Source organism: Thalassophryne amazonica, chromosome 12, assembly GCF_902500255.1.
Source record: "Thalassophryne amazonica chromosome 12, fThaAma1.1, whole genome shotgun sequence".
Taxonomy (NCBI): Eukaryota; Metazoa; Chordata; class Actinopteri; order Batrachoidiformes; family Batrachoididae; genus Thalassophryne; species Thalassophryne amazonica.
This window is the reverse complement of record NC_047114.1, coordinates 58,347,853-58,372,223: the sequence shown is the minus strand read 5'-3', so window position 1 is coordinate 58,372,223 and position 24,371 is coordinate 58,347,853. Positions and strand designations below refer to the sequence as shown.

At 42.0% G+C, this 24,371-nt stretch overlaps 2 protein-coding genes across 2 annotated transcripts; both read left to right on the top strand.

Annotated features, from left to right (window-relative positions):
- Window positions 1-3,486: 3,486 nt before the first annotated feature.
- LOC117521251 (phosducin-like) lies at window positions 3,487-4,213 on the top strand. Its single transcript, XM_034182583.1, has 3 exons — window positions 3,487-3,609; window positions 3,742-3,961; window positions 4,116-4,213. Exons 1-3 carry the CDS (start codon window positions 3,565-3,567, stop codon window positions 4,211-4,213), a joined length of 363 nt encoding a protein of 120 aa, XP_034038474.1. The 5' UTR covers window positions 3,487-3,564.
- A 19,121-nt stretch (window positions 4,214-23,334) lies between these two features.
- On the top strand, window positions 23,335-23,768 carry LOC117522579 (cortexin-1-like). Its single transcript, XM_034184011.1, has one exon. The coding sequence runs from the start codon at window positions 23,360-23,362 to the stop codon at window positions 23,633-23,635; it is 276 nt and encodes a 91-aa protein (XP_034039902.1). The 5' UTR covers window positions 23,335-23,359; the 3' UTR covers window positions 23,636-23,768.
- Window positions 23,769-24,371: the final 603 nt, after the last annotated feature.

Genomic DNA, 24,371 nt, shown 5'->3' with positions numbered 1-24,371 from the left:
TCAGAAGGCTGTCAGTGATGGTTTTCCGAACACTTGCTGGTTACACTGAATTCACAGTTATATTCCACATCCTGCAGCATCTCTGCAAAACTGCTCAAACACATTTTGTTCTTTAAGAATATTTAGATTTTCCACCCAGATAATAATCTTGTTGTGTGATATTTTATATTGCACATCTGTTTTAATGTTCATTTGGTAAGTTGTGTGCAAAAAATAAACCACTTTATCCTGGAAATGACAGTATTGAGGAATTAGCGGTCAGATGATCAGTTTTCTAATTGATGTAAGGGTGATTAGGCTGCTGTATCAGCTGCTCCTGCATCCCTCACAACAACAGTTTTTGTTTCTATATCTGTTTCTTTTCAGCTGATACATGTCTGGATTTCATTGAAATTAAGTGGACAGGTTGGCCTTTGGTCAATGAAAAGTGTTTAACGTTTAAAGCAGATCCAGTTCAAATTTAATGAATATTTTAAAATATCTGTCATTGATTTCTATGTTTTTTGGACGTTGGTGAAGCAGTGCCTGCACCTGCACTTCTGTTCTGCAGTATGAAAGCTCTGAATGTCCTCCAGTTATTGCTGGTTTGATTTGAATTCGTCTGAAAATGTTTCAGACCATATTTTGAGCAGTTAAAAATCATACTAATGCTCAAAAGGTCATGTAGGGATAAATATGGGGCTAACCTAGTACACTTATTTTGTGATGTTTTATAACGAATAACCAATATTTAACTGAAAAAGAGTAATTTTGTTACCGAAGCAGAAGTGCAAAATTATTTTTAACAGATCCTTACTTACAAGGATGCAAAACGTGATCTCAGTTAACAAAATTATTCATTTTTTTAACAGTTAGCTGCATTTTTTAAACTTTTTCAGATAGTTTCTGTTAGTAAGTTTACGTGTAGCTCTATGGAGGAGCAGAAAAAGTTGTTAAGTTGCTACCTTCCTTGTAAAACAATGACATCTTAAATGAAAGACAGCAGCGGCGTGATGTCCTGTGCATGCACATAATATTTCACTATAAGTTTATGATAGTCATTTCAAAATATAGGATGTGTGACAGTAGTGAGAGCAATATAACAGGCATTATTGTTCTAGCACTATTGGTTGCATTTATTTCAGGTAATATGTTTTTCTGACTATAGTGACGTCATTTTGTAAAGTTACAAGTGATGTCATCGTGATGTCACTTATAACACATAATGATAAATGATTAGCTGACTGATATAAGCTTTGGGTCAAATCTCTAGCTGTATTGGTTGTGGCGATACCATGGAAAATGTGTTTTTGGATGAAATTTTTGATGACCTTGACCCTGACCTGTGACTGATCTGGTCCAAAAGGTAATCAACTGGAGACACTAACCCACGGAATATTCCTATCAAATTTGAGGAAATTCTGATCACCAATTTATGAGTTATTTTGTACACACGCATACGAGAGTCATTACCTAAGCTTCATCTAAGACTGACCTGTATGTAACTATGTAAAAAGTCACACCTTGCAACAGAAGAATGGCCACTGAAACCCAAAGTCTTTGCAACCTTAGCAAGTGGTAACGTTAAAATAATGTTACGTCACTGTTTATGTCTGTTTTGTTTTGTTATCGTTTTTTTTTTTTTAATATATTTGTTCAACTGGCAACAAAAACCTTTTACTTTATAGAAAATGTTTCTGACTTTAGTTAGCACACATCTGAAAACAAAGTGTGGTCGGAAATTGTGCATGTCAGACTCCTGTAATCTGAGCATAATCCAACCTTAACCCAGCTCACAGTAAGTGCATGTGACAACACTGGGTCACACACACACACACACACACACACACACACACACACACAACACACACACACACACACACACACACACACACACACACACACACACACACACACACACACACACACACACACACACACACATTTTCAGAAAATGCTGTCAGTGCTACTTATTTCTTGAACTGAATAATACCTCACTAATACCTCACAAAGTTGGAAGATGCCAAGTTTACAGGATTTGAATATTCATTCATTCATTTTTAGCCACTTATCTGGGCACAGGTCACAGGGGCAGCAGAGCAAGCAGCTCATTCCACACTTCCCTATCCTCAATCAAGTCCTGTAACTCTTCCCAGGGGATCTCAAGGCATTCCCAAGCCATTTGGGAAATATAATCTCTCCAGCATGTCCTGGGTCTTCCCTGGGGCCTCCTCCCAGTTGGGCATCATGCCTGGAAGCATCCTCACCAGGTGCACAAGCCACCTCATCTGGCTCCTTTCGATGTGAAAAAGTAGTGGCTCTACTCCGAGTCCCTCCTGGATAATTGAGCTTCTCACCCTGTCCAGTAGTGTAAGCCCAGATACCCAAAGCTCATGGCCATAGGTAAGGATAGGAGCGTAAATTGACTTATACATTGAGAGCCTCACATTTCTACCTCAGCTCCTTCTTCACCACAATGGCCCGGTACAACCTCCGTAAAATTTCAGACGCCGGCTCAATCTATCAATCAATCTCCCGCTCCAATTTACCCTCACTTGTTAGCAAGAGCCAGAGATACTTAAATCTGGGGCAATAACTCTCCCCTAACTCAGAAGGGACAATCCCCCATGTTGCGACAGAGGACCATGGTCTCAGATTTGGAGGTGCTGATTCTCATCTCAGTTGCTTCACAGTCAGCCTAAAACCTGCTCAGTGCGCATTGGAGGTCACCAGCTGATGAAGCCAACAGAATCACATCATCTGCAAAAGCAGAGATGCAACTCTGAGGGCACCCTCCAGTCCCTGACTGCACCTTGAAATCCAGTCCATGAACATCACAAACGGGACTGGTGACAAGGGGCAGCCCTGGTGGAGTCCAGCTCTCACCAGAAACAGGTGCAATGCCAAGAATGCGAACACAGCTCCTACTTTGGTCATATAGAGAAGGGATAACATGTTGCAGGAAATCCAGTACCCCATATGGGCCTGTAAGAAAAAGGCAGGTCAACAAGACAGATGCAACAATTATCCAAAGCATTAACAGAGCCATTATTATGAGTTTTCATGAATATCTGTTTGGCTTTGAGACACATTCATGTCAACTGTAAAAACATCTGTAGAACTTGCAAGAAGATGGTCTGTTCAAGTTGCATAGATTGTTTGTTCTTGTCATTGCAGATGTCTGACTGTGCATCAGAAGAGTCAGAGTTACCTGCTAACCACACAGGTAATGTAACGGCCTAAACTGTGTGTGTGAATGTATGTATGTATTCATATATCTCTATGTGTGTATGTACAGATAGAGGTATTTATACTATGGATGGATTGATGGATCATTGACTTTAGATCCACCATGAAGATCTGGAAGACTTCACTTCCAAAAGGACATATAGGCTGCTTTCTTTGGTCTTCTACCATAGGAACCTGAACCTGGATAAACTCTGGAAATTGGATGGTGGGAAATGACATAAATCTATCACTTTACATGTGTGCAGGGCCTAAGGTGTAATTAATGACTGGCGGAGGTTTAAATTGGACACCGTAGATCAGACTGTCCCACAAAGCAAGCGACAGCTCCTCAGGCAAATGTCCAGTCCACAAGATGACGATAAAGAGCGAGCCAACAGAAAGGTAAGTCTAAACACAAAATGAAAAGAAAAAAAGCTCGAAAACACAAATGTATTCTCAGACATAGAAGAGAACAATGTGAACGTGAGGGAGCGAGATTACATTTTTTAACCCTCAGCTCTCCCTGTTCTTCAGATGAGTGTTCAGGAGTATGAGATGATCCAAACGGAGGATGAACAGTGCCTGAAACGCTACAGAAAACAATGTATGCAGGAAATGCATGAGCGCCTGAGTTTTGGACCCAGGTTTGAATCAGTCCATGAACTTGAGAGTGGAGAGGCTTTTCTGGAAGTTATTGAAAAGGAACATCGGCTGACCGTTGTAGTGGTCCACATCTACCAGCACGGTGTGAAAGGTGAAATCTTTTGAGAGTTTCACATTGACTCATGTTACAACCCACATTACAACAAACATTCTGCAAACATGATCCAGAAATACTTGTGCGTTTCATTGAGATGAGTCCTTTCAATAAAGTGTTTGGAGAAGTGACGCATGGTCTCCTCCCTCAGACTGTGAACAGCTGAACTCGTGTCTGGACTGTCTGGCTTCAGAGTATTCCAGCGTTAAATTCTGCCGCATTGACCGCTGTGGCCACAGGTGCTTCTGAGCGCTTCTCCTCTGAGGTTGGTTAAATATCACAACACAGTTCTTAACTCTGGAAACATCTTAAAAACTGTAACAATGACAAATACTTGTAAGAGACAAAGGTAATACACCATTAAACCCAAATCATCCCTGCAAGACACTGCAGTCAGTTTCTTAGTAGTAGTATTTGTAGTTGTACTCGTAGCCACATTCTGGGGGGATCTATATTCTAAGGTTTTTCAAGAAATCATTTTATTAAACCTACAAAGTAACCAAGGTTTTAACCATCATCTGACAACCGAACAGGTGTTGTCATCATGTTGTTGACTGTCCTACTGTCCATGTGATAACACAAACGCCGTAAACCCTTTGAATGGGCTAAGGGTAAGAATGAAAACCCTTCTGAGTTATCAGAAAATGTTTGTGACGAGCACTGCTATTGTTTTAAGTGTTTTTAGTCATGGTCAATAGACCATCAATAGAGCTATGTAGATCTTGGCCAAAAAAAGCTAGTTCAGTCATATACTTCATAAATTCATATGTCAGAAACCCTCCTATGGACTTGGGAAAACTGACCTGTTCTAACATCACCTTTTTCTTTTGTTTTTCTTTAAAATAGAGAGACATGAGCATCAATTAATCAGTTAGTTGGACCTTTTCATGTACTGATTTGATTATTAACCACACCAGGTGTAATTTAGAGGGTGTCAGTTCCTTCACAAAGCTTGGATGTAGTCCAGCTGGTCCTGGTGATTTAATGTATTCATTTATTCAGTGTTTTCCATATTTCTTCCACATTCATAATGAAGGTGTCTAATTCTTCTTTGCTTTCTCACTGTTGACATCAGAGAAATTATTCAAGTTTGTCTCTGGTAAAGACATTCATGAAAAATGTTTTAAGGACCTACTTCTCCTGCTCAGTTTTGGTGAGAGTTCTGTCTTCCATATGTAAATCAGATACAGGTTTTAGCGTTTGAATTTTGGATTTGAACTTTTTTGATTTGAATGACCAGTGAGCAAACACACTACATAAATGAAACATTATATTTTGGTTGAGGTTTAACAACCACCACAATATCCTTCTATAGAGTTTTTACACAAGTTGCTACAGTGTTGAACCATGACCAAATGTACACATGTCCCATGTAGTTGTAAACCAAGGTGCAATGGTGTGAGGGGTCTCTGTTTCAATCCTGAGTGGCGGACGTAGAACTATCCCATGGCTTTCAAGGTGCAATGCTCAAATATGACGTTCTATATATATATATATATACAATGCTGTGACAACCTCTGTAAACTCTATAAAATTACATTGCAGCAACTTAAAATCCTCAGGCTGTCACAATGAAACCATAATATTATAACAATGTTGTGGACAACATAAATGTTGTTCATGGGCACCTTTGGAAATTCCCTTGCACCTTTTTGAACCTTTGATGACCTTTTAATTAATTCTTCTTTTATTCCCTCAGGTTTCTTCCTGCTCTGCTGGTGGTACAAAGCCGGAGAATTACTTGTAACTTCCTCTCTTTACCAAACATTTCAACGAAGAGTTCTTTGCTACAGATGTGGAGTCATTTCTTAATGAGTATGGACTGTTACCTGAGAAGGAGTTCACAGTGTGTGTTGACGATGAAGATGAGGGAGGACAGGTGGAGTAGAGGCAGGACAGGATTGAGGAAAGAAGAGGGAAAAGGACCAGTGGAAACAAACACAGGAAGGGATAGCAATAAAGGTCCAGAGAGGAGGGCAGGAGAAGAGCAGGAATGGAGACACTAGAAAATTGATAGACTAAATGAATATCCAGACTGAATATTGGTGATTTAGTTGTACTCACAATTCCCCAGTTATGAATAGAAATTTAAATTGTTTCACCCCCTGAGTCGTAATTAAAAACTTGTCAACTTGTTTAAAACGACACGAGTTCACATCCAAGATGGCTGCTCAGAGCATTAACAGTAGTAAAATTGGAACGTTTTACTGTTTTTGTCCAATTTAATAAACTGTGACTACAGTACTGTTCTACTGCTGTCTGTGGACATGTTGCCACAATGGTTTTGTGAATGAAATACTGCGTAATGTATTGTTTATTAAATGGTACCGCTTATATTTGCTAATCCAGCAAATGCTGCTCACAGTGATAAGCTACACCCACCACATTACAAACCAACTCAAAAAAACAAGTACTACATCCATCCATTTACCCGCTTACTCCAGTTAAGGGTCATGGGGTGGGGGTGGGGGGTGGGGATCCACCTATTCCAACAGCCATACGGTGTGAGGCAGGATACACCCTGGACAGGGTGCCAGTTTGTCTCAGGGCCACAGACAGACAGAAACACATTCATTGATTGTAAAGTCGATTTAAAGTTTCCAGTTCACCTAATATATGTGACCGCAGGGCCTTTGTGGCCGGGTTGGTGGTGGGATCGAACCCAGACGGCTCGCACTAAAGACCGTTCCTCTACAGGTCAGCCAAAGGGAATTCCCCATTAGCCAAGCTAGCGGGAACGTCTTTTCAATCAGGACACGGGACCTTCATCCCGCTACTATACAGCTTTTTGGAGTGTGGAAGGAAGCTGGAGCACCCGGACCCACTAAGCCACCCTTACAAAAGTAGTATATTCAAGAATGTTTCAAGTATACTTCTAGTTTACTTTTTATATACTTATCAGTACTATTTTTGGTAAGGGACGTGCTGTCCTAAACGTAAATTAAAACACTAATGTAACATAAGCTTCATCTGTCCTCTTCACGAGGACTCTTGGGTGGACCGTATAATTCTTAAAGATGTCCAGCTTTTCTTTCAACTTGACTGGTTGTGTGAAAAATGTAAGGCATTTAGCCCGAGTTTTAACATTATTCCCAGCTGTGACCTACGATTTCTGAGATAGCTAGAATGCAGCATATGTAAAATCCACCCCCACACACACACAATCCAGAATGGCTATAATTCACCCCTTAAAGAAACAAGAAGATTAAATGACAAAAGAAGGAAGGACTGTGCAATGTGTAAATATGTAAACACTGTAGATACAATTTGGAAAAATGAATATAAAGAACAATGCTGGGGAGAGACAACAGACATGTAGGTAAAAACAATACTGAAAAATGGTTCTACAGAAATGAAAAAGGGTGCCAATGTAGTTATTGTTTTTAATGTTCACTGTACAAATAAATGTTTCTTCACATTCAGTCAGAATAGGCAGAATAAGTAATATTCAAAGAAAAGAAGAAATCTAAGATCATGCAGCCTCCTAGAGTGAAGTGCAAAGAAATACAGTACAGAATACATAATGCAATACTGAACAAGCTTGTCATGGGCAGTTGACTTGTAATCAATCACTCAGAGGTTAGCACCACCTCGATCATTTAAAAAAAAAATGTTTTAGTGAGGTAAACATACATGTCTGTATGGACCCATGTATTTACAGACACTGTATTGTTATTTTCACCTGTCCAGTGACGGCAAGACACAGTTTACCGAGTGTTTTAGCTTGCCCCGTGCCATTAGCCAATAAGCTTGTGATGGTGTTCACATTCTAAATCAGTCATCTAGCAATGAAGTTAGTTTTTGTCCCAAGTGAAAAGATGACCCACAAAACACCTAATTGTAGACCCAATGTTGTAAAATCCCACAGTTGCCCCCATGAACAATTCATTCATTCACATAAACCAAATTGCTAAATACGTTTTTCATTTAATTATGACAATTATGAATTTCTCATACAACATAAAAGAAAATGTGCATTGAACTTCCATTTCTTTTCCTTCTTTTAAATTACTGGGTGTGATAGTCTTCCACAGAAGAAAATACACAGGAAGATCTTAAAAAAAAAAAAAAAAAATCAGGAAAATGGTGGAAATAAATGGAGGAGACTGAGGAACGTCATAAAATGCATAAAGATGTTTAATACAGAGTACATCTGTAAATGAATGCAATGAGTGCTTGTGTTTAGATAAAGTTTCTGTAATACTGCTTGGCACGCATAATCATAACTATTTAATAAATGCTTTTTCTTGTTTCTGTTGTCTTTGTGTGTGTCATTGTGAAGTCTACTGTGTGCTCGAAATACTTCCAATAGTACAAAATGAAACCTTTATATGGGCTGTTTGATTTCAGTTTTTACTCTCTGTTGAATGTTGCTATGGGGCTCTTGAATATGAAGCTCAGCATTTTTAAAGAGGCCATATGAATTTCAGCAGAGCAGCACTGATATGCACAATATTTACCAAGGATCATATTGTAATTTTGAAAACATCTGTTTTACTGTGTCTTTGTTCCATTAATCATTTTAGCTCCCTGGCCCTTTTAATGTGGATGAAGATTGAGCCCAGAATTACCCTTGGCAAAGGTCAAGCTCATTTGGGGTCAAGGTCAAAAAATCTTTTGTTTTGGAATTACCCAGGTGAAACCATAATGGTCAAAGGTCAGCCACTGAGATTAAGGCCACTAGGGTCTAGAATGAGAATTTAAGTTTTTCATTACAATGTGAAGCAAACATGACACACATCTGGAGGTGGGTTCTGAAATTATCCAAGTGAGGTCAAAATTGCCAGAGATTAATCATTGGGATCAAGGTCATTGAGATAAAAGGTCAAAATTAAGGTTTTTCTGTGTAATTTGTACCAAACCTGATACACATATGGATGTGGGTTCCAGAATTGCCAACAAGGTCAAATTTTCCAAAGGTCAGTCACTGGGGCCAAGGTCACGCTGACCTAACTTGGTATCTCAACGAAGGTTGACCCCAAAATTGCCCTTAAAGAACTAATTTGGTCAAAGGTCAATGCCAAGTGTTTGAATTTCAACCAGATTTGGAATAAATGTACTGTAAGGTCCCACAGTTGACAGTGTATGTCAGAGCACAAACGAAACATGACGTCAAAGGAATTGTTTGTAGACCTCTGAGACAGGATTGTGTCAAGGCACAAATCTGAGGAAGGGTACCAGAAACACTTCTGCTGCTTTGAAGGTCCCAATGACAACAGTGGCCTCCATCATCCATAAATGGACATAGTTTGGATCCACCAGGACTCTTCCTAGAGTGGCTGCCCGTCTAAACCGAGAAATCGGAGAAGGGTGTTAGTCAGGGAGGTGACCAAGATGGAACAACTGCGCAGTCCCTGAAAATATGCTTTAATAAACACCCAAACCTTGGTTCAGTGGTTCAGACTCAAAGAGGGGTGTCTTTCATTACACAGAGACCCACACATGCTCCACCCCTTTATGCATTAATGAGTTCATTTAGCTGCTGTGAACATCGCAACACACAGAACATGGGCCAGACACAGGCGTCATAGCTGTTCTGGGTCTCCATAGAAAACCTATGCGTGACATCACACAGGCTTTGTCCAGTATCTATATACGGTTGTATGCCAAAATGTGGGCACCCCTGATGATTTTGATGATTTTTCTTTATAAATCATTGGTTGTCTGAATCAGAAATTTCAATTAAATATATCATATATCATTAGCAGAAGAACACACTGATATTTGAGAAGTGAAATGAAGTTTCTAGCATTTACAGAAAGTGTGCAATTATATAACAAAATTAGGCAGGTGCATAAATTTGGGCACCCTTGTCATTTTATTGATTTGAATACATTCAGCAGCAATTACTGGAACACAAAATTGGTTTGGTAAGCTCATTGAACCTTGACCTCATTACACAGGTGAATCCAATCATGAGAGAAGGTATTTAAGGTGGCCATTTGCAAATGTTTCTCCTCTTTGCATCTAAACAAATCTCAAATGACCTGAAAACAAAGATTGCTCAAAATCATGGTTTAGGGGAAGGATCCAAAAAGTATCTCAGAGATTTCAGCTGTTAGTTTCCACTGTGAGGAACATAGTGAGGAAATGGAACACTGCAGGCACAGAACTAGTTAAGAAAAATGGTCCAAATACCTTCAATCAGAATCCAGACTCTCATTGGAAGCAATAGGAAGCATTTAGAGGCTGTTATTTCTGCAAAAGGAGAATCTACTAAATATTGATGTATTTTTTTTCTGTTGGGGTGCCCAAATTTATGCACCTGCCTAATTTTTGTTTAAAGAATTATTGCACATCTTATGTAAATACTAGAAACTTAATTTCACTTCTCAAATCTCAGGTGTTTGTCTGCTTTATGATACATTTAACATTTAACTAATTTATAAAGGAAAATCATGAAAATTATCAGGGTGCCCAAAGTTTTGCATACAACTGTATATGGGCATCGCACAGAGATTCATTGTTTCCGTGCAGTAACCGGGAAACTAAGGACCTTCTGGAACAGGAATATCAATGGCACGTAACCTGAGTGTGATTCATCCTGGGATTAGACAGACAAATAAATAAATAAAGATAATTTAGGTTTTTATTTTAAATCTACAGTATATATACATTAACTTATGTTTGAATGCCTTTGGTGACTGTATTTCATACTGGTTTGCATTTATTGTCTTCATGCGTGACAAGCGGTGATGCCATTTTCAGTGTTTGCAACTGGTGAGTTGAACTGTAACCACTCCAACCATACAGGGGATGACAGGACCCTGAAAGACTATTCACCTTATTCAGCTCTGTGTTGTGTGGGGGGTGTTTGGCGGTAAAAGTGAGTCCAGAAGCGCCGGGCCTCGATCCTTTTGGGCGCTGGAGAGCGTGCCAGCCTTCACTCCACCAGACCGACGCTGTTTTAGTTTGTACCGTTGTTATGCACCAAAGGGTGGAAGAAATAAATTGTTTTGTTATTGGAACCGCTTTCTGGTTATTTTAGCGCTGGGTTCCGTCAGACGCAGGTCCGCTCCTCAACCCGCGTTGACACATAGCAGTAGTTCCCGGCCATTCCATAATGGACCCAGCGGCAGAGGTGGTTCCTTTCGCCGAAAGAGTTCAAGAACACTTGGAGAAAATATGGGAGCAATTACTGCATCTCGCAAACCAAATTAAACCAACAGACGCCTGTGTTACGGAGCTTGCAGCGCAAGCCGTTCCTTCCTTCCTGCTGCTCCAGCTGCGGCACCATCGATACCGGTGCAGATAACTCCGTCTCCCAGAGATTCGGCGTCCGAACTGATTATTTGTCATCCGGAGCCTTATGCGGGAGACGTTGAAGCCTGTGCTTCGTTTTTGATGCAATGTTCTCTGGTGACGTATCTCCAGGTGTTCTGGGACAGGCGAAATAATACACACACACACAAAAAAAAACAAAAAACAAAAAAAAACTTGTATGGGTTAATGTTTTGTTTCTTTGAATAGGGGTTATAATTTGTTTGGGGAGTCAGAGGCGTGTCTGGTGGAGTGAACGATAGGCGGTTAGAAGCCCGTCTGGACTCATTTGATCGTTGTTTTTTATGTGTATTTAGGTATTTTCTGTTTGGGTCTGGGGGTCGTTTTGTTTGTTGGTTGTTATTTCCCTTCTTCCCTAACCCCAACCTCACTTGCCCCAAGACTGTTCGTCTTGTGGGTTGTGGGGTGGTGCAGGTTGGTCACACTGAGCGTTCTCAGAAGACCTCTGCACCTAGGGGGGTTGTTAGGGGCGTTTTTCTTGGTTTGGTTAGGCCCGGTTCCACTCCAGCCTCGGTGGGCCTTTGTACCGTTCGTCATTGGTGTTGCCGGGGTGTGGTGCAGCGGGAACATACCTCAGTCGGAGGGGTGGGCCGATCTGTTGCCGTTCGCCATTTCGGTAGTTCCACCCCTCCCGAGAGGCTGGGGTATGGTCGAGTTGGGGCACCGGACGTATTTCCGGTTTTCCGCTGCGCCTAGGGGTTGGGGCTGGGTTAGTTTTTCCTGTTCCCTTCCTCGGCTTGATGTTTTGTGCCGTTCGCCAAAATTGAGCCGCCGAGGGGCTCTGGGAGGGACCTGGGGTCTTTCGGGGTGCCGGGGAAGGTAACAGGGTTTAACGGTTGTTTATTGCCCCCAGGGTTGTTTAGGGTAGTCCTCCGGGGGTTGGACTTTGATTTTGTTTTGTTTCCTTCCGGGTTCCACCTCCAGGGTTGATGGGACGGTCCTCTGGGGGGGAATTGGTTTGTGGGGCCGACTAGCCAGGTGTGGCCAGGTCTGGGGTTCCGGGGTTGTGGGGGGGGTGCCTCCTGGGGTTTGATGGTACGGTCCTCTGGGGGGCGCCGTTTGCTCCATGTGTACCTGGGGACCTTTGGGATTCCGGTTCTGGCTATTCCTCCTGGAACCGACGGTAAAGGCCTTCTGGGGGGTGTTGGGCTCTGCAAGTCGTTCTGGGGGGTTGTTATTTTTTTTATGCATTTATGTTTGTATTGTGTTTGGGGCTGGTGTTGGGTTTTTGCATTTGGGAGTTTTTTTTTCTTCCCGGGGTTGGATGGGACGGTCCCCTGGGGAGGTTTTGGGTGGGTTTTATGTTTTTTCTTGTATGTTGGATTGTATTAGGGACTGTTTTGGGGTTTTTGTTGCTGCCAGCCGGCCTTCCAGCTGCGGTGCCCTGTCCTGCTGTCTCTGGTGGACCTTGGGAGAATTAGCTGTCTGCTTCCTGACGAGGACCCGGAGGGAGGTGCTATTCTCGGACCTGGTCTGTTCGGTCGCCGGGAGGCATCCCGTTAAAGGGGGGGTACTGTTGTGTGTTGGGGGGGGGTGGCTGGACATTTTGGTGTTCTTTTCTTTTCTTTGCTCTCCAGGTGGTATGAAAACTGATTTGTCTGTGGAGAAGGTGCTGGCTGAAGAGTCCTTCACCCTCATCAACGTTATGTGCAGCACCTGTGGATGGTGCTCACATGCAACCTTAAAGACTTTCAGCTGAAGCAGATAATTAGATGGCGTTCTGCATTTAAGCCATGTGTGATTCAAGCAGAATTGCCGGGAACTCGACCTTGTGGTGTTCGTGTGTGAGACGCTGAGGACCACGCCTGGGTTTGACATCGTGCCTGTGAAGGAAGAAGGGTGAGGGACACATGCTGTCAGCACACATCAGAGGAATAATTGTTTGACTAATTGTTGATAGTAACTTGGTATTTTGTTGCGCAGTATATTTGAATTGTGATGAGAATTGTGCAGCTCGCTTCTCACTGCCGTGGCGTGCGGACAACTGATCCTCCACCTGTTGTGAGAAGCTGCTCATTTACATAGAGCTTGAATACAGACCTGAATGTGTTGCTGATAGTGTGTGCCTTTTGAAGGATATTGCTTTTAACTGCTGACTTACCTCACCTCTTCTATCCTTCGCAGAGAGTCGGTTTGTCGTGTCCACCTGGGGGGTGTTTGGCGGTAAAAGTGAGTCCAGAAGCGCCGGGCCTCGATCCTTTTGGGCGCTGGAGAGCGTGCCAGCCTTCACTCCACCAGACCGACGCTGTTTTAGTTTGTACACGTTGTTATGCACCAAAGGGTGGAAGAAATAAATTGTTTTGTTATTGGAACCGCTTTCTGGTTATTTAGCGCTGGGTTCCATCAGACGCAGGTCCGCTCCTCAACCCGCGTCGACACATAACACTCTGCTCACTTTTACAACAGAGGCATTTCTGTTTTGGCTTAGGACTTCCGGTGAGCAGTGTTTTCAATTATAGAATAATGGAAGTCATTACACGGGTAGAAACAAAAACCTTTTTGAAAAGCTCAAAGGGAGTGACTCTGGCTCACCCACGGGTAATAACAGAGTGGGAAGATGACATGAAAAAGTGGCCCTTGATTATGTATCCCGATATTGTTACCTGCTTTGTGTTGTCGCGTGGACGGTTTGGCTATGAGGAACTGTAAAAGCATCGAAGCCTATCAATACTACCTGACAAGTAGTACCACCGTAATGCCAGGATTACGTAATGTTAATATACGTATGGTGTTATTTCAAGCTGTGCTTGGTTTATCATATGCCAGAAAATGACTAAATTTGATAGCAGCTAACGCTACACACACAGCTTACCCATTTGTTTCACTAGCAGCCGCCGTTACTTCTTCAATGGAGTGTTGTAGCCCAACCATTTTCTGGGTAAGGATGCAGTGGTGTGGTTTTTCTCCACAAAATGAAAAGAACAGACATTGAGGCTTTTCAGGTTTCAAATCCCACAAAACCTCCAAGAGGTCGCCGCGCTGTGAGATCTCAGTAACATTGAGAACTGCATTGAGACACTCTGATCGGGCTTCACTTTAACAGCTGCACACAGACAACACCATTAAGATCGCAACATAAAACTATTTTTTATTGTGCCTAAAACTCTCGTGAATATATTCTCTGGGTTTATAGACATTGTTATTGCGTTTGTTTTATGTAAACATGCGAGAATCACAGGCTGTCTCTCCGTTATTTTCAATGGGAGCTGCTGTGAGCTACGCTCGCTTCCTGATCATGTCGTTCTGGGGGAAAGTAAAGTTTGCTCTTTAACGTCTTGATTATTGTTCTTTACAACACTGTTTGTCCTCTTTGTTCCAGACTCATATATATGTCTGAAATACGGTTTGTGCTTATTAAATTCCACGCAGATTAAACGTAGTAGACACAGATTGTTATAATTGTTTTAGCAAGTTTTCAGGGTATCATGCAGTCTCTCTTATTACGTGATGAAAAGCATAAAAAATTACATTTTTGTAGTATAATATTATTTACAATTGTCATCATGTGGATTCTCTATGTTGTTTTGACTCTCTAGCGCACAAGGGATTATGGGATATGTGAAAACAACGAATAAGGATGTTTGGGTGGATTTTTCAAATTCAGCGCCTTTAGCCAGCACCGGAGAATGTTTTTTGATGGAGGAGGGAACAAGTTAAATGCTGGTCCACAGCATTCAGATCTCCCCTTTCCATGTTCAAAACGTTCTGAAAGCGATAGTTTCCTCTTCTTCTACTTGCTGTGGCAAGCACGAAATGAACAATTAATGCTGCTCATGTTTGGACACTTCTAACGTACTGTGTTCCCACGTAACTAATCATCAGACGCAGTGGCAAACCGGAAGTTGCTTGCCAAAATGGAGCCGCCCACCCTGACTTCCTGAATAAAGTAAATTATGTTTAACCCACTGATCTCTATATTACCCTAAACTAGACAGACTGGATTGATGCATTTACCCTCCGGAGCAGAAGGTGGCGGTAATGCACTGGCCATGGATTCACGCTTCTGGTATCATCCGCCATCAAACACTAAAAAGAAGAAGTAGAAGAACACTATACCTGGAGGATTTCTGTAGTCGTGATTTGAGAAATTGGCTAAATTTAAGCGATTTATAATTGAACATTTGAAATAAAAACAAATTAAGAAGATGCAGGATGACGCATGCTACCTGAAACGGTGAGAAGTAACTAATAGAATGTTATATTACGTTCGCTTGTGAAAAGGTGGGAAGTTGCTAGCAAGATAACAGCACTGCATCGTCATTGTCATTAACACGCAGATTACAATGTAATTACTTCATTAATTAACGCTTAATAGGACATTGTAGACGGTATTGGATATCCACTGAGCGCTGATGCATGTAGTTTTCTTTTGTGGACAAACGTCTGGCAATTTTGTGACTGCTTTACAGGTTAATGATTCATTAAAAAGTATCATGTTGCAATCATATAACAAGGGTTTATTTTTAATGAGTCATTATCAGAAAATAACAGCTGTGAAATTAAAACTTGACCTGTTCTGCAGAGCCACAAGATGCAGGCAATCTTGAGGAGCTGTAATTGCTCTAAAACTGAACATTTCTTTGGTCAGCCAAGGAAACAGCACTATAGATGATGGACAAATATTCTGACATCCCTTCATAATTGGAAGCTGTCTAGTGATGCTATCAGCAAACCAACGGGATCAATCTGCAGTCCAGAGAAATCTTGACACAACTCATTTAAATGAAAACGTGCAGTGAAAACACTGTGCCTTTAACGTGCCAGTAAATCCAAGCAGTTCGCCTGTGCAAGTGCGCATGGAAAAGGATTTGGGTAATAAAATTGCAACAGGTACTCTGGACTGAATACCAAAATGTTAAATATTTCTTTGTAACAGAAGGTGTTTTCAGGCGTGTTTTCACAGATGTTTCTAGTAGTTTTGTGGGAATATTTTTGCAAATGTTGGGGATATTGTCGGAATTAATACTGCCCTCAGTGCTGACAACTACACTTAGATACTTGTACATCATCTCTCAAAGACCTCTGATCAGGCTCAAATTAATTCTACAGTATGACAACCCCAAACATATACCCAAATCCAAAAGAATCAGAAAAAGAAGAAGGGCCCCATTTAAAGGTAACATTAGAATGTGTCTCTCATCCATATTGTGTCTAGATTTGGTTTTAACCAGAGTGCAGTTACCATAACATTACAGGTGTGATGTGTCTCCAGTGACCATATTGAAATCCTATTAAGATCCAATGACCAGTTCAGGTCACACCTTCTCTGTTTTTTATGAGTTAAAAGGTAGTTTAACTGATTATTGAAAAATTTGGCAATTAATTTAATAGCTGATTAATAATCAGTTAATTATCGAATTAAACTTTACTAACACATCCAGTATATCCTCAGCCCCATAGAATAACTGTTCTCTTCATTCCTGAGTGTGTGTCAGTTCCAGGTGTTGCCGACCGACGGGCCCCCTCCCTCTGCCTTCACTGTGCATGTGTCAGTATTGTCATTTCTAAGCATCAGCTGCGATCCACCGAAAACTGCACTCCAGTCATCATCTATCTTAGCAACAGATATCTGAAGCTTTTGTACAACAATCACTCACTCACTCATCTTCAACCACTTAGTCCAATTAAGGGTCGCAGGTGGCTGGAGCCTATCCCAGCAGCCATAGAGTGCGAGGCGGGGTTCACCCTGGACAGGGCGGCAGTCTGTCGCCCAGTGACACATGCCCAGTGAAGGCAGGGTGGACCAATTCTTAGGGGGGACCATTCGGTCTGCGACACCTAATACCAACCCTTTAATTCCACATGTCAAGTGTGGTGGAAATTGGCCAAAGGACCTGGAAGAAGTAAGGAAACATACAAAAAACACTCAAAGATGATGTGGTTTTCGATTTTTTTTTCTCTTCATCATTATATCATGAAGTAATTTTTGCACTCCATTACTTTCTAGTTCTGTATTTGTACACAGTGCTGAGATCACGGTTTATTTTGATTTTTTTCATTATGAGAACAGCATCGGTTTTTAATAAAATGTTATAATGCATTAGTTTGATATTTTTGATAACAGTAAGACAACGATTTGTCTTTTTCGTGTTGTATTATGAGGCACCACAAGGGCACCTTAGTGTTCTGTTGTCTTACGAAGCACAAAAGTCACACGAGGCTGTCAGAAAGATTACGTGAGCAGTCGTGTACAGGGACAGTCCCCGGGGAAGTGAGGAGACTAATCAGAGGAGGAGCTCAGACCTGGAGGAGAGCGGAGCTGTCCATGGTGCTGAACAGCTGCTGCCCAGGCACAAACCAAAAGTAAGTCCTCTAATCTGAGTCTCCTCTAGTCTGTCACTGGACTGCTACCACACTGTGAGTTAATAACTGAACTTTTTTAGGCATATTTTACTCTGAAACTTTTCCTTCTACATTTATAAATGTATAATCTGGAAAATCTGACCTATTTAATTTGACTCCTGTATGCAAAATTCAAAATGCTGAAGAAAAAAGAGACATCATGTTACCAATGTTAGTGCTGTTTTTTGTGTAGCTTTGCTAAATATAACACTTGTTTTTCATTAGTTTTATTGTTCTTTTTTCTTCATTTTTAGATTTGTGTTGGTATTTGTTAGAAATGCAAAGTACAATGGGATTAAATTTTTTCCTCCTCCACCATATCTGGAAAAAATAAATGCCATTAAATTTTTGGGAGCTATGTCATGGAGCCAGAATGTTCAGCTATTTAGCAAAAAATGTTTTGTGTCGTGATTTTATTTGCTACGAAAATAGAAAGCTGGGGAACTTCTACCATGAGTGGTGATGCCATCCTTTTTTTTTTTTTCCAGAGGTTGTATGATTCTACAAAATATTGTAGAAATATTGTTCTGTCTTTATGAGATTTATTTTCCCAAACTGACTATAGTGTTTGAAAGACAATGCTTCATGCAATCACAAGCAGACTGCTATCATGTTGTTTTTGTGTAGATTACCAAACAAGCTGCCAGTAACCTGCAGTTTATTACACAGAAATATAAGCAACACTCTGCTACATAAACTGATACTCTGCTTCTCAGCACAGTACAGATCCTAATTCAAAATTCTGCATATTGTCTGAAAAGATGTTAACAGTTTGGTTCCTCTGTATATTAGTGAGTTGCTCATTGGCACCCATCCCAATCACAATCCTCAGCTTCACCAGCAGTATTTTGTAAAGCACAGCCACAATGATGAGAACTTTAAACTGTAGTATGCTAGTCCTAAACTCGGCAACACTTTCTCAGATGACTTGTCTTTTGTACTTTGCTGGTGTATCTGTACTCCAAAAAAAAAACAAAAAAAAAAAAAACTGAATCTTGTGTTTACTTATGTCAACTGGTTCTACAAAATGTGGTTGTTTAAATGGGAAAAATAAGTTGTAACAAATAGCTGTTGCTTGAATATTGTTTCCCTGTAAACCGGCCTATTTTGTAGGACTGGTTGACATAACTAGAATAAGTGCCATATTTTCCACAGTATAAACTGTGGTAGGACAGCACGGTGGCTTAGTGGTTAGCACTGTTGCCTCACAGCAAGAAGTTTGTAGGCTTGATTCCCTCCTGGGGCCTTTATGTGTGGTGTTTGCATGGGGTCTCTCCAGGTGCTTCAGCTTCCTCCCACATCTAAAGACATGCAGGTTAGGTGCACTGGAAATTTTAAATTGTCCGTAGTGTGCCTGCGGGTGTGAATATGTTGTTTGTCTATATGTGGCCCTGCGATAGACTTGTGTGTACCCTGCGTCACACCATATGACTGCTAGGATAGGATCCAGCACTCCCCTCCCTGTGACCCTTAATTGGAGTAAGCAGGTATAGATAAGGGATAGATTTACTCACGGTGTGTGGTGAGCGCCTTGCATTGCAGCACCCTTGTTGGGAAAGTGTAGTGACACGGACCCACAACAGGGGGCGCAAATGAACGGTCAATAGATAAGCCAAAATATAACAATTTAATGTTGTGAATGTGCACAACGAACATACAGACAATCTCAGAATATCATAACAGTCAATACACAAAGGTGACGTGTGGGCAGGCTCGAGGATAGAAGACGTCTGTCCTAAGAAGAGCCGGAACCACACGATTTCCGCCGCCCCAGAACCTGGTGAATACTGGAGCCGCCAAGTCCCGAATTCCCAGGTGATCACCGTCCCCGACTGTCGGATCTGGTACTGCTGGCGAAGAATAAAGACAGTCAAGTGTGGGTGTGTGTACACCCAGTAACAACAATGGTGGGAATGCCACCTCCACCTCTCACTCAGAATGCTGAGGTATTTACAGTGATCCCTCAGAGGAAAAGAGTGCCGTCCTGCGCTCACTCAGCCTCCACAAGAAGAGGGACCAGTACTCCTGCAACACTCACAATATACAGCTTATTAGAAACACAAATGGCTGAGGATATTACCTCCAATGAAGTATGATATCTCGGCAACGATGTGGAGATGACGTTTGGTCTTTATGGAGTGAGATGATGTTGAGTAGATGGTGACAGCTGTCAGAGGTAATGAGCGACAGCTGTCACCCCCGGCTGTGTCCATGGCGGGCAGCGCCCTCTCGTGCCTGAAGCCGCACTTCAGGCAGGGCGCCCTCTGGTGGTGGGCCAGCAGTACCTCCTCTTCTGGCGGCCCACACAACAACCCTGACATCAGTGTGTTTGTGAATGGGTGAAATGTGAGGCATAATTGTAAAGTGCTTTGATTGTCTGATACAGATGGAAAAGCGCTGTATGAATGCAGTCCATTTACCATAAATTGTGGTATGTTTACTGGTTTGGCAGATGGTCAGACTCTTTCACAGATGGTTGCTGTGGATAGAAGCACCCTTTAATGTTCCCCTGTCTGAGAGTGCAGCCTGTTGGAGGAAGATACTGTATTTGGATGGCAGATGAATATAACCTAATGACAATGACCTTTCTGTTCTTGTTTTGCATGTTTGAAATTCATTGTTGTACTTTGTGTACATGATCTTTATTATTGCATTGTGGCCAAAGCATTGGTCACCCCCTGAAGTCTGGTCTGCTTGAGTTTTTTTGTTGTGTTGTAAATTACCCCCAAGGGTAATTTGGAGTTTTCCTTACCACCGTTGCCTGCGTACTTGCTCGTGAGGGTTGGTAAGTTAGACCTTACACTTGTGAAGGACCTTGGGGCAACTTATATTGTGATTCAGTCGCATGTCACCTTCTGATTACCGATACCGAGGCAGTCTTTTTAATTTCCCTGTTAAGGCTCAGATTGTCCTTTGTACATCATCGAGACAGCAGCAGCTCCATCAAAGCTTCCTAGCACAGAAGATGCTGCAGGAAAAGTTTATATGCTCCACAGTGCATTAAAGAGTGTTTTGTGCAGCTCAGTCCTTCAGCTCTCCAAAGTTTTTTTTTCCCCTCTTGTTTTTTGCTGTCGTCATTCAGTTTATGTGAATTTGATTGTTGCTGCATTCAACTTGAGAAATGTTAGTGATGCAGCTAGGACTGCATATTTCTCTTACAGCAATAAAACAAGAGCAACCAGAGGTTCCGACGTCCACCAAGTATTGACAAGAACTCAAAATAACAGATATGTGATTTACATCGTTACCTGGATCCAGATTCCACAACACAATACAATAATTGCATAGTGATCCAGAATGGTTCGACTGATCAAGATGTTCCAATCTGATATTTAATTCACAAGCTGAAACAAAAATAATGTCTACCTGATCTTGGTTTAATCCTGATGTTGGCTCCGTGAAGTAGTTTTGACATAATCCTTAAAAGTCTATTAACTGATTTCCTGATCCAGAATCTGGATCCAGATCACCTCCAAAATTTATTCAAAGGATTCAAGGATTCAAAGAATTTCATTGTCATATGCACAAAGGAACATGTTCCCTGCACAATGAATTGTGTCTACTGCAGTTAACCCATCCTAATTGCCAGTTAGGAGCAGAAGTCGCCATAAGGCGCCCGGGGACCAGCTCTAGATGTACATCCCTGCTTTAGGTCACTGCAGGGCTGAGCAAACCATGACCGACACAAAGACAAACAACACACACGTAACAGACATAAGCCGGCCTGGTACATAAACACATATAAAAAAGCACACACAAGGTAAGGAAGAGAAAAAAACCCTCAAGGTCGCTGCCTTCGAGAAGCCACAACAATGAGGAAAAAAACTCTTATCAGCACAGAGAACAGTAGACACACAGACAAACAAGAACACAGGACGACAGCCGAGATTTGAAAGTCCAGTTTATCAGAACACTCCGGTAGCAGCCCTTTTTGGCGCTAAACAACGGCCATGACTGAATCCTGGAAGGGAGGGGGGTTCTCTGAGCAGTCCACTGTTCACAGTCAACGTCAGAGCTGGAGAAGCTGAGGGAGGGGGAAACCAGGGAAGCGAGGCTTGAGTGTTTAATCTTCTTGGAGGTTTTTTATCGCAGCGGCCTTGAAGTGCAGCTGTCTTGGGGAAGCCAAATAAATGTCTGATTAGCAGACGCCTGAAAGATTCCACAGTTCTGAGAACAAAGTGGCTCTCAATGCATCTGAATGTAGAAAGGAGATGTGGTCATTTACTGACGGTCAAGGCGGTTTCCCAGCGCTGCAATCCTCCCAGAGATGGTTTCCAACGTGCGGTTAACACCCACCGACTGAGCAGTCACTGTCCTTCCAATCGAATCAATCAAGTGGGGCAATCTGGACGGCCCAATCAAAACAGCCCTCCACTTTTTAAATTTTCCAGTAAACCAGCGCTATGCCCATGCCATACAGCAGAAAGCCGGTCACTCCCAAGCCAAATAGATACACATCTTCGACGTCCTCCACAGACAGCGTGTAAAGGCACATGACCTGCCATCTCCTCCATGAGTCCATCACGTAGCCCATCACATGCGTCCCGGCAGGACAGGTCGGGTCCTCCGCCCCTGAATGTCATAGAAAAAATAGTGTCAATTGCATTCAGAGACCACTTTAATGGAGTCTGCATGGCCTAACACTAATGTATGGTGAAAATTTGGTGAAAATCCATTAAGTAGTTTTGACGTAATCCTCAAAATCTGACAAAGTGAAGCATACAAATTTAATTCCTGATCCAGAATCCAGATCCGGATCATCACCAAAATTCAGTGGAGTCTTCCATGGCCTAATATCTATCTGTGGTGGAAACTTTGTTCAAAATCTGTGAAGTAGTTTGACGTAATCTTTAAAAGCCTATATAAAGTGAAATCTTGACCCAGAATCCAGATCACCACCAAAGTTTTAATGGAGTCTTCCATGGCCTATTCTCTATCTGTGCTGAAAATTTGTCAAAATCTGTGTAGTAGTTTTGACGTAATCCTGTTAAAAGATAGACAGACAAATAAATAAATGGCAATGATTTATTACGTGTTTGGTGGACGTAATTAGGTGTACTATCAACTGGATGTTGATTTTCTGGCACTTGTTTGCTGAGGTGTGAGACATGCTGAAAGCAGCTCATATGAGGGCCTTTGTCCAGCTGTGATCCCACTGATTTTTTCCGTCATACAGCACGTCTGCACAGTGGAAACTCACTGGCGCTGCATGTTTTGTTTTAGGTGATGACTCAGCCTTCAGATCCAACAGTTCCCAGAAGACTAATGATGAGGAGAACAACACACTGATGAGCTCCTTCGGTCAAACCCACAAATTAGTGTAACACAGCCAAACCAGCGGAACAGTGAAGCAGAAATTGTGCACGAGTTGCCATCTGCACATGCTTCGAGGGATCCATGCAGCATCTTCACATCATGTTACGATGAAATCCTTCCTCTTCTGCTGGGCAGTGATTAAAATGTGGACACTAATGATGACTGTGCATGGTAGTTTCAGTAGCGATGCTAGTTTTTATAGTCTTGAAAGCTTGCCTGAGCTTTATTATATCTCAGTGAGCATGCCGCAGCTTGCTTCAGCAGAGGACTGATTAATTTATTGTTTTGTTTCTGCTGAAACATATTCACTATCCTGTGGTGTCATCTCCCCAAAACACAGCTGACTGATGTTTTCATATTCTACTCCATAAAAACAGTGACCATACAAATTACTGCCTTCATTCATATAATCTGATGCTTAAAAGAAAAACAGTCAGTCAGTCACTCACATCCAGTATGAGCATCACAAACTACTGGGTTGTGGATTATGAGCTGTCCTCTCCTGCGCCGCCTGAGTTCCCCAGGAGCCCCACTGTGGTGCAGCCTGAGGTGGGACACGCTGAGCATGGGACAGCCCTGTGCTTCATGGGCCTCCTGCTCCTCCTGCTCCTCTTTCTCCTTGTTCGCTGCATCCGCATCTTATTGGACCCTTACAGCAGCATGCCCGCATCATCGTGGACAGACCATAAGGAGAGACTGGACGGGGGACAGTTCGATTATGTGGTGGTGTAAACGCTGGCTGAAGACAGAGGTGAATGTAGGGTTGATTTGATTTGATTCTTACTTTCTTGATTTCAGGTTAGAGAACAGTGAACAAATGCAGGGGCAAATTCAGGGGTGGCACCAGAGAGGCACTGGCCTCATCTGAAATATGATTGGCCCCTGAAGTTCTTGTCCTGTCCAACACCAAAAAATTCTTTTATATTGCAAATTTACTGTGATTCCGACTCTGATTGCACAAGCTGGATAGCAACTGCAGTAAAACAAGAAGACAAGAAGAAGATTTGCCACTAATCTGTTCACAAGAGTTTAAATCAATATGAAAAATGCTAACAGTTTTGTTTAAATCTTTTTAAAAGCATATAATGTGTTTCAACAAAAAGAAACAATTTGCTAAATATAGTCAATGCTAGGGCAGTATGGTGGCTTAGTGGTTAGCACTATTGCCTCACAGCAAAAAAGTTGTGGGAACGCTTCTCACCTGGCCCTTTCTGCGTGGAGTTTGCATGGTATTCACGCAGGTTCCTTCCAGATGCTCTGGCTTCCTCAAATGTCCAAAGACATGCTTGTTAGATGATTTAGGAACTTTATATTGACCGTTGGTATGCATATGAATGTGTTTGTCTGTTTGTATGTGGCACCATGATAGACTGTGTCTTGTCCAGGGTGTACTCTGCCTCATACCCAATGACTACTGTAGGCTCCAGCCCCCTCCTGACCCTAAGTGGGCATAGAAAATGAATGAATG

Excerpts from the sequence above, each read along its gene's own strand:
- LOC117522579 (XM_034184011.1), top strand. The coding sequence starts at position 23,360 with ATGAGCATCACAAACTACTGGGTTGTGGATTATGAGCTGTCCTCTCCT.
- LOC117521251 (XM_034182583.1), top strand. The coding sequence starts at position 3,565 with ATGTCCAGTCCACAAGATGACGATAAAGAGCGAGCCAACAGAAAG. Across the intron at positions 3,610-3,741 it reads AAGAGCGAGCCAACAGAAAG|ATGAGTGTTCAGGAGTATGA; the intron begins GTAAGTCTAAAC and ends CCTGTTCTTCAG. Across the intron at positions 3,962-4,115 it reads CTACCAGCACGGTGTGAAAG|ACTGTGAACAGCTGAACTCG; the intron begins GTGAAATCTTTT and ends CTCCTCCCTCAG.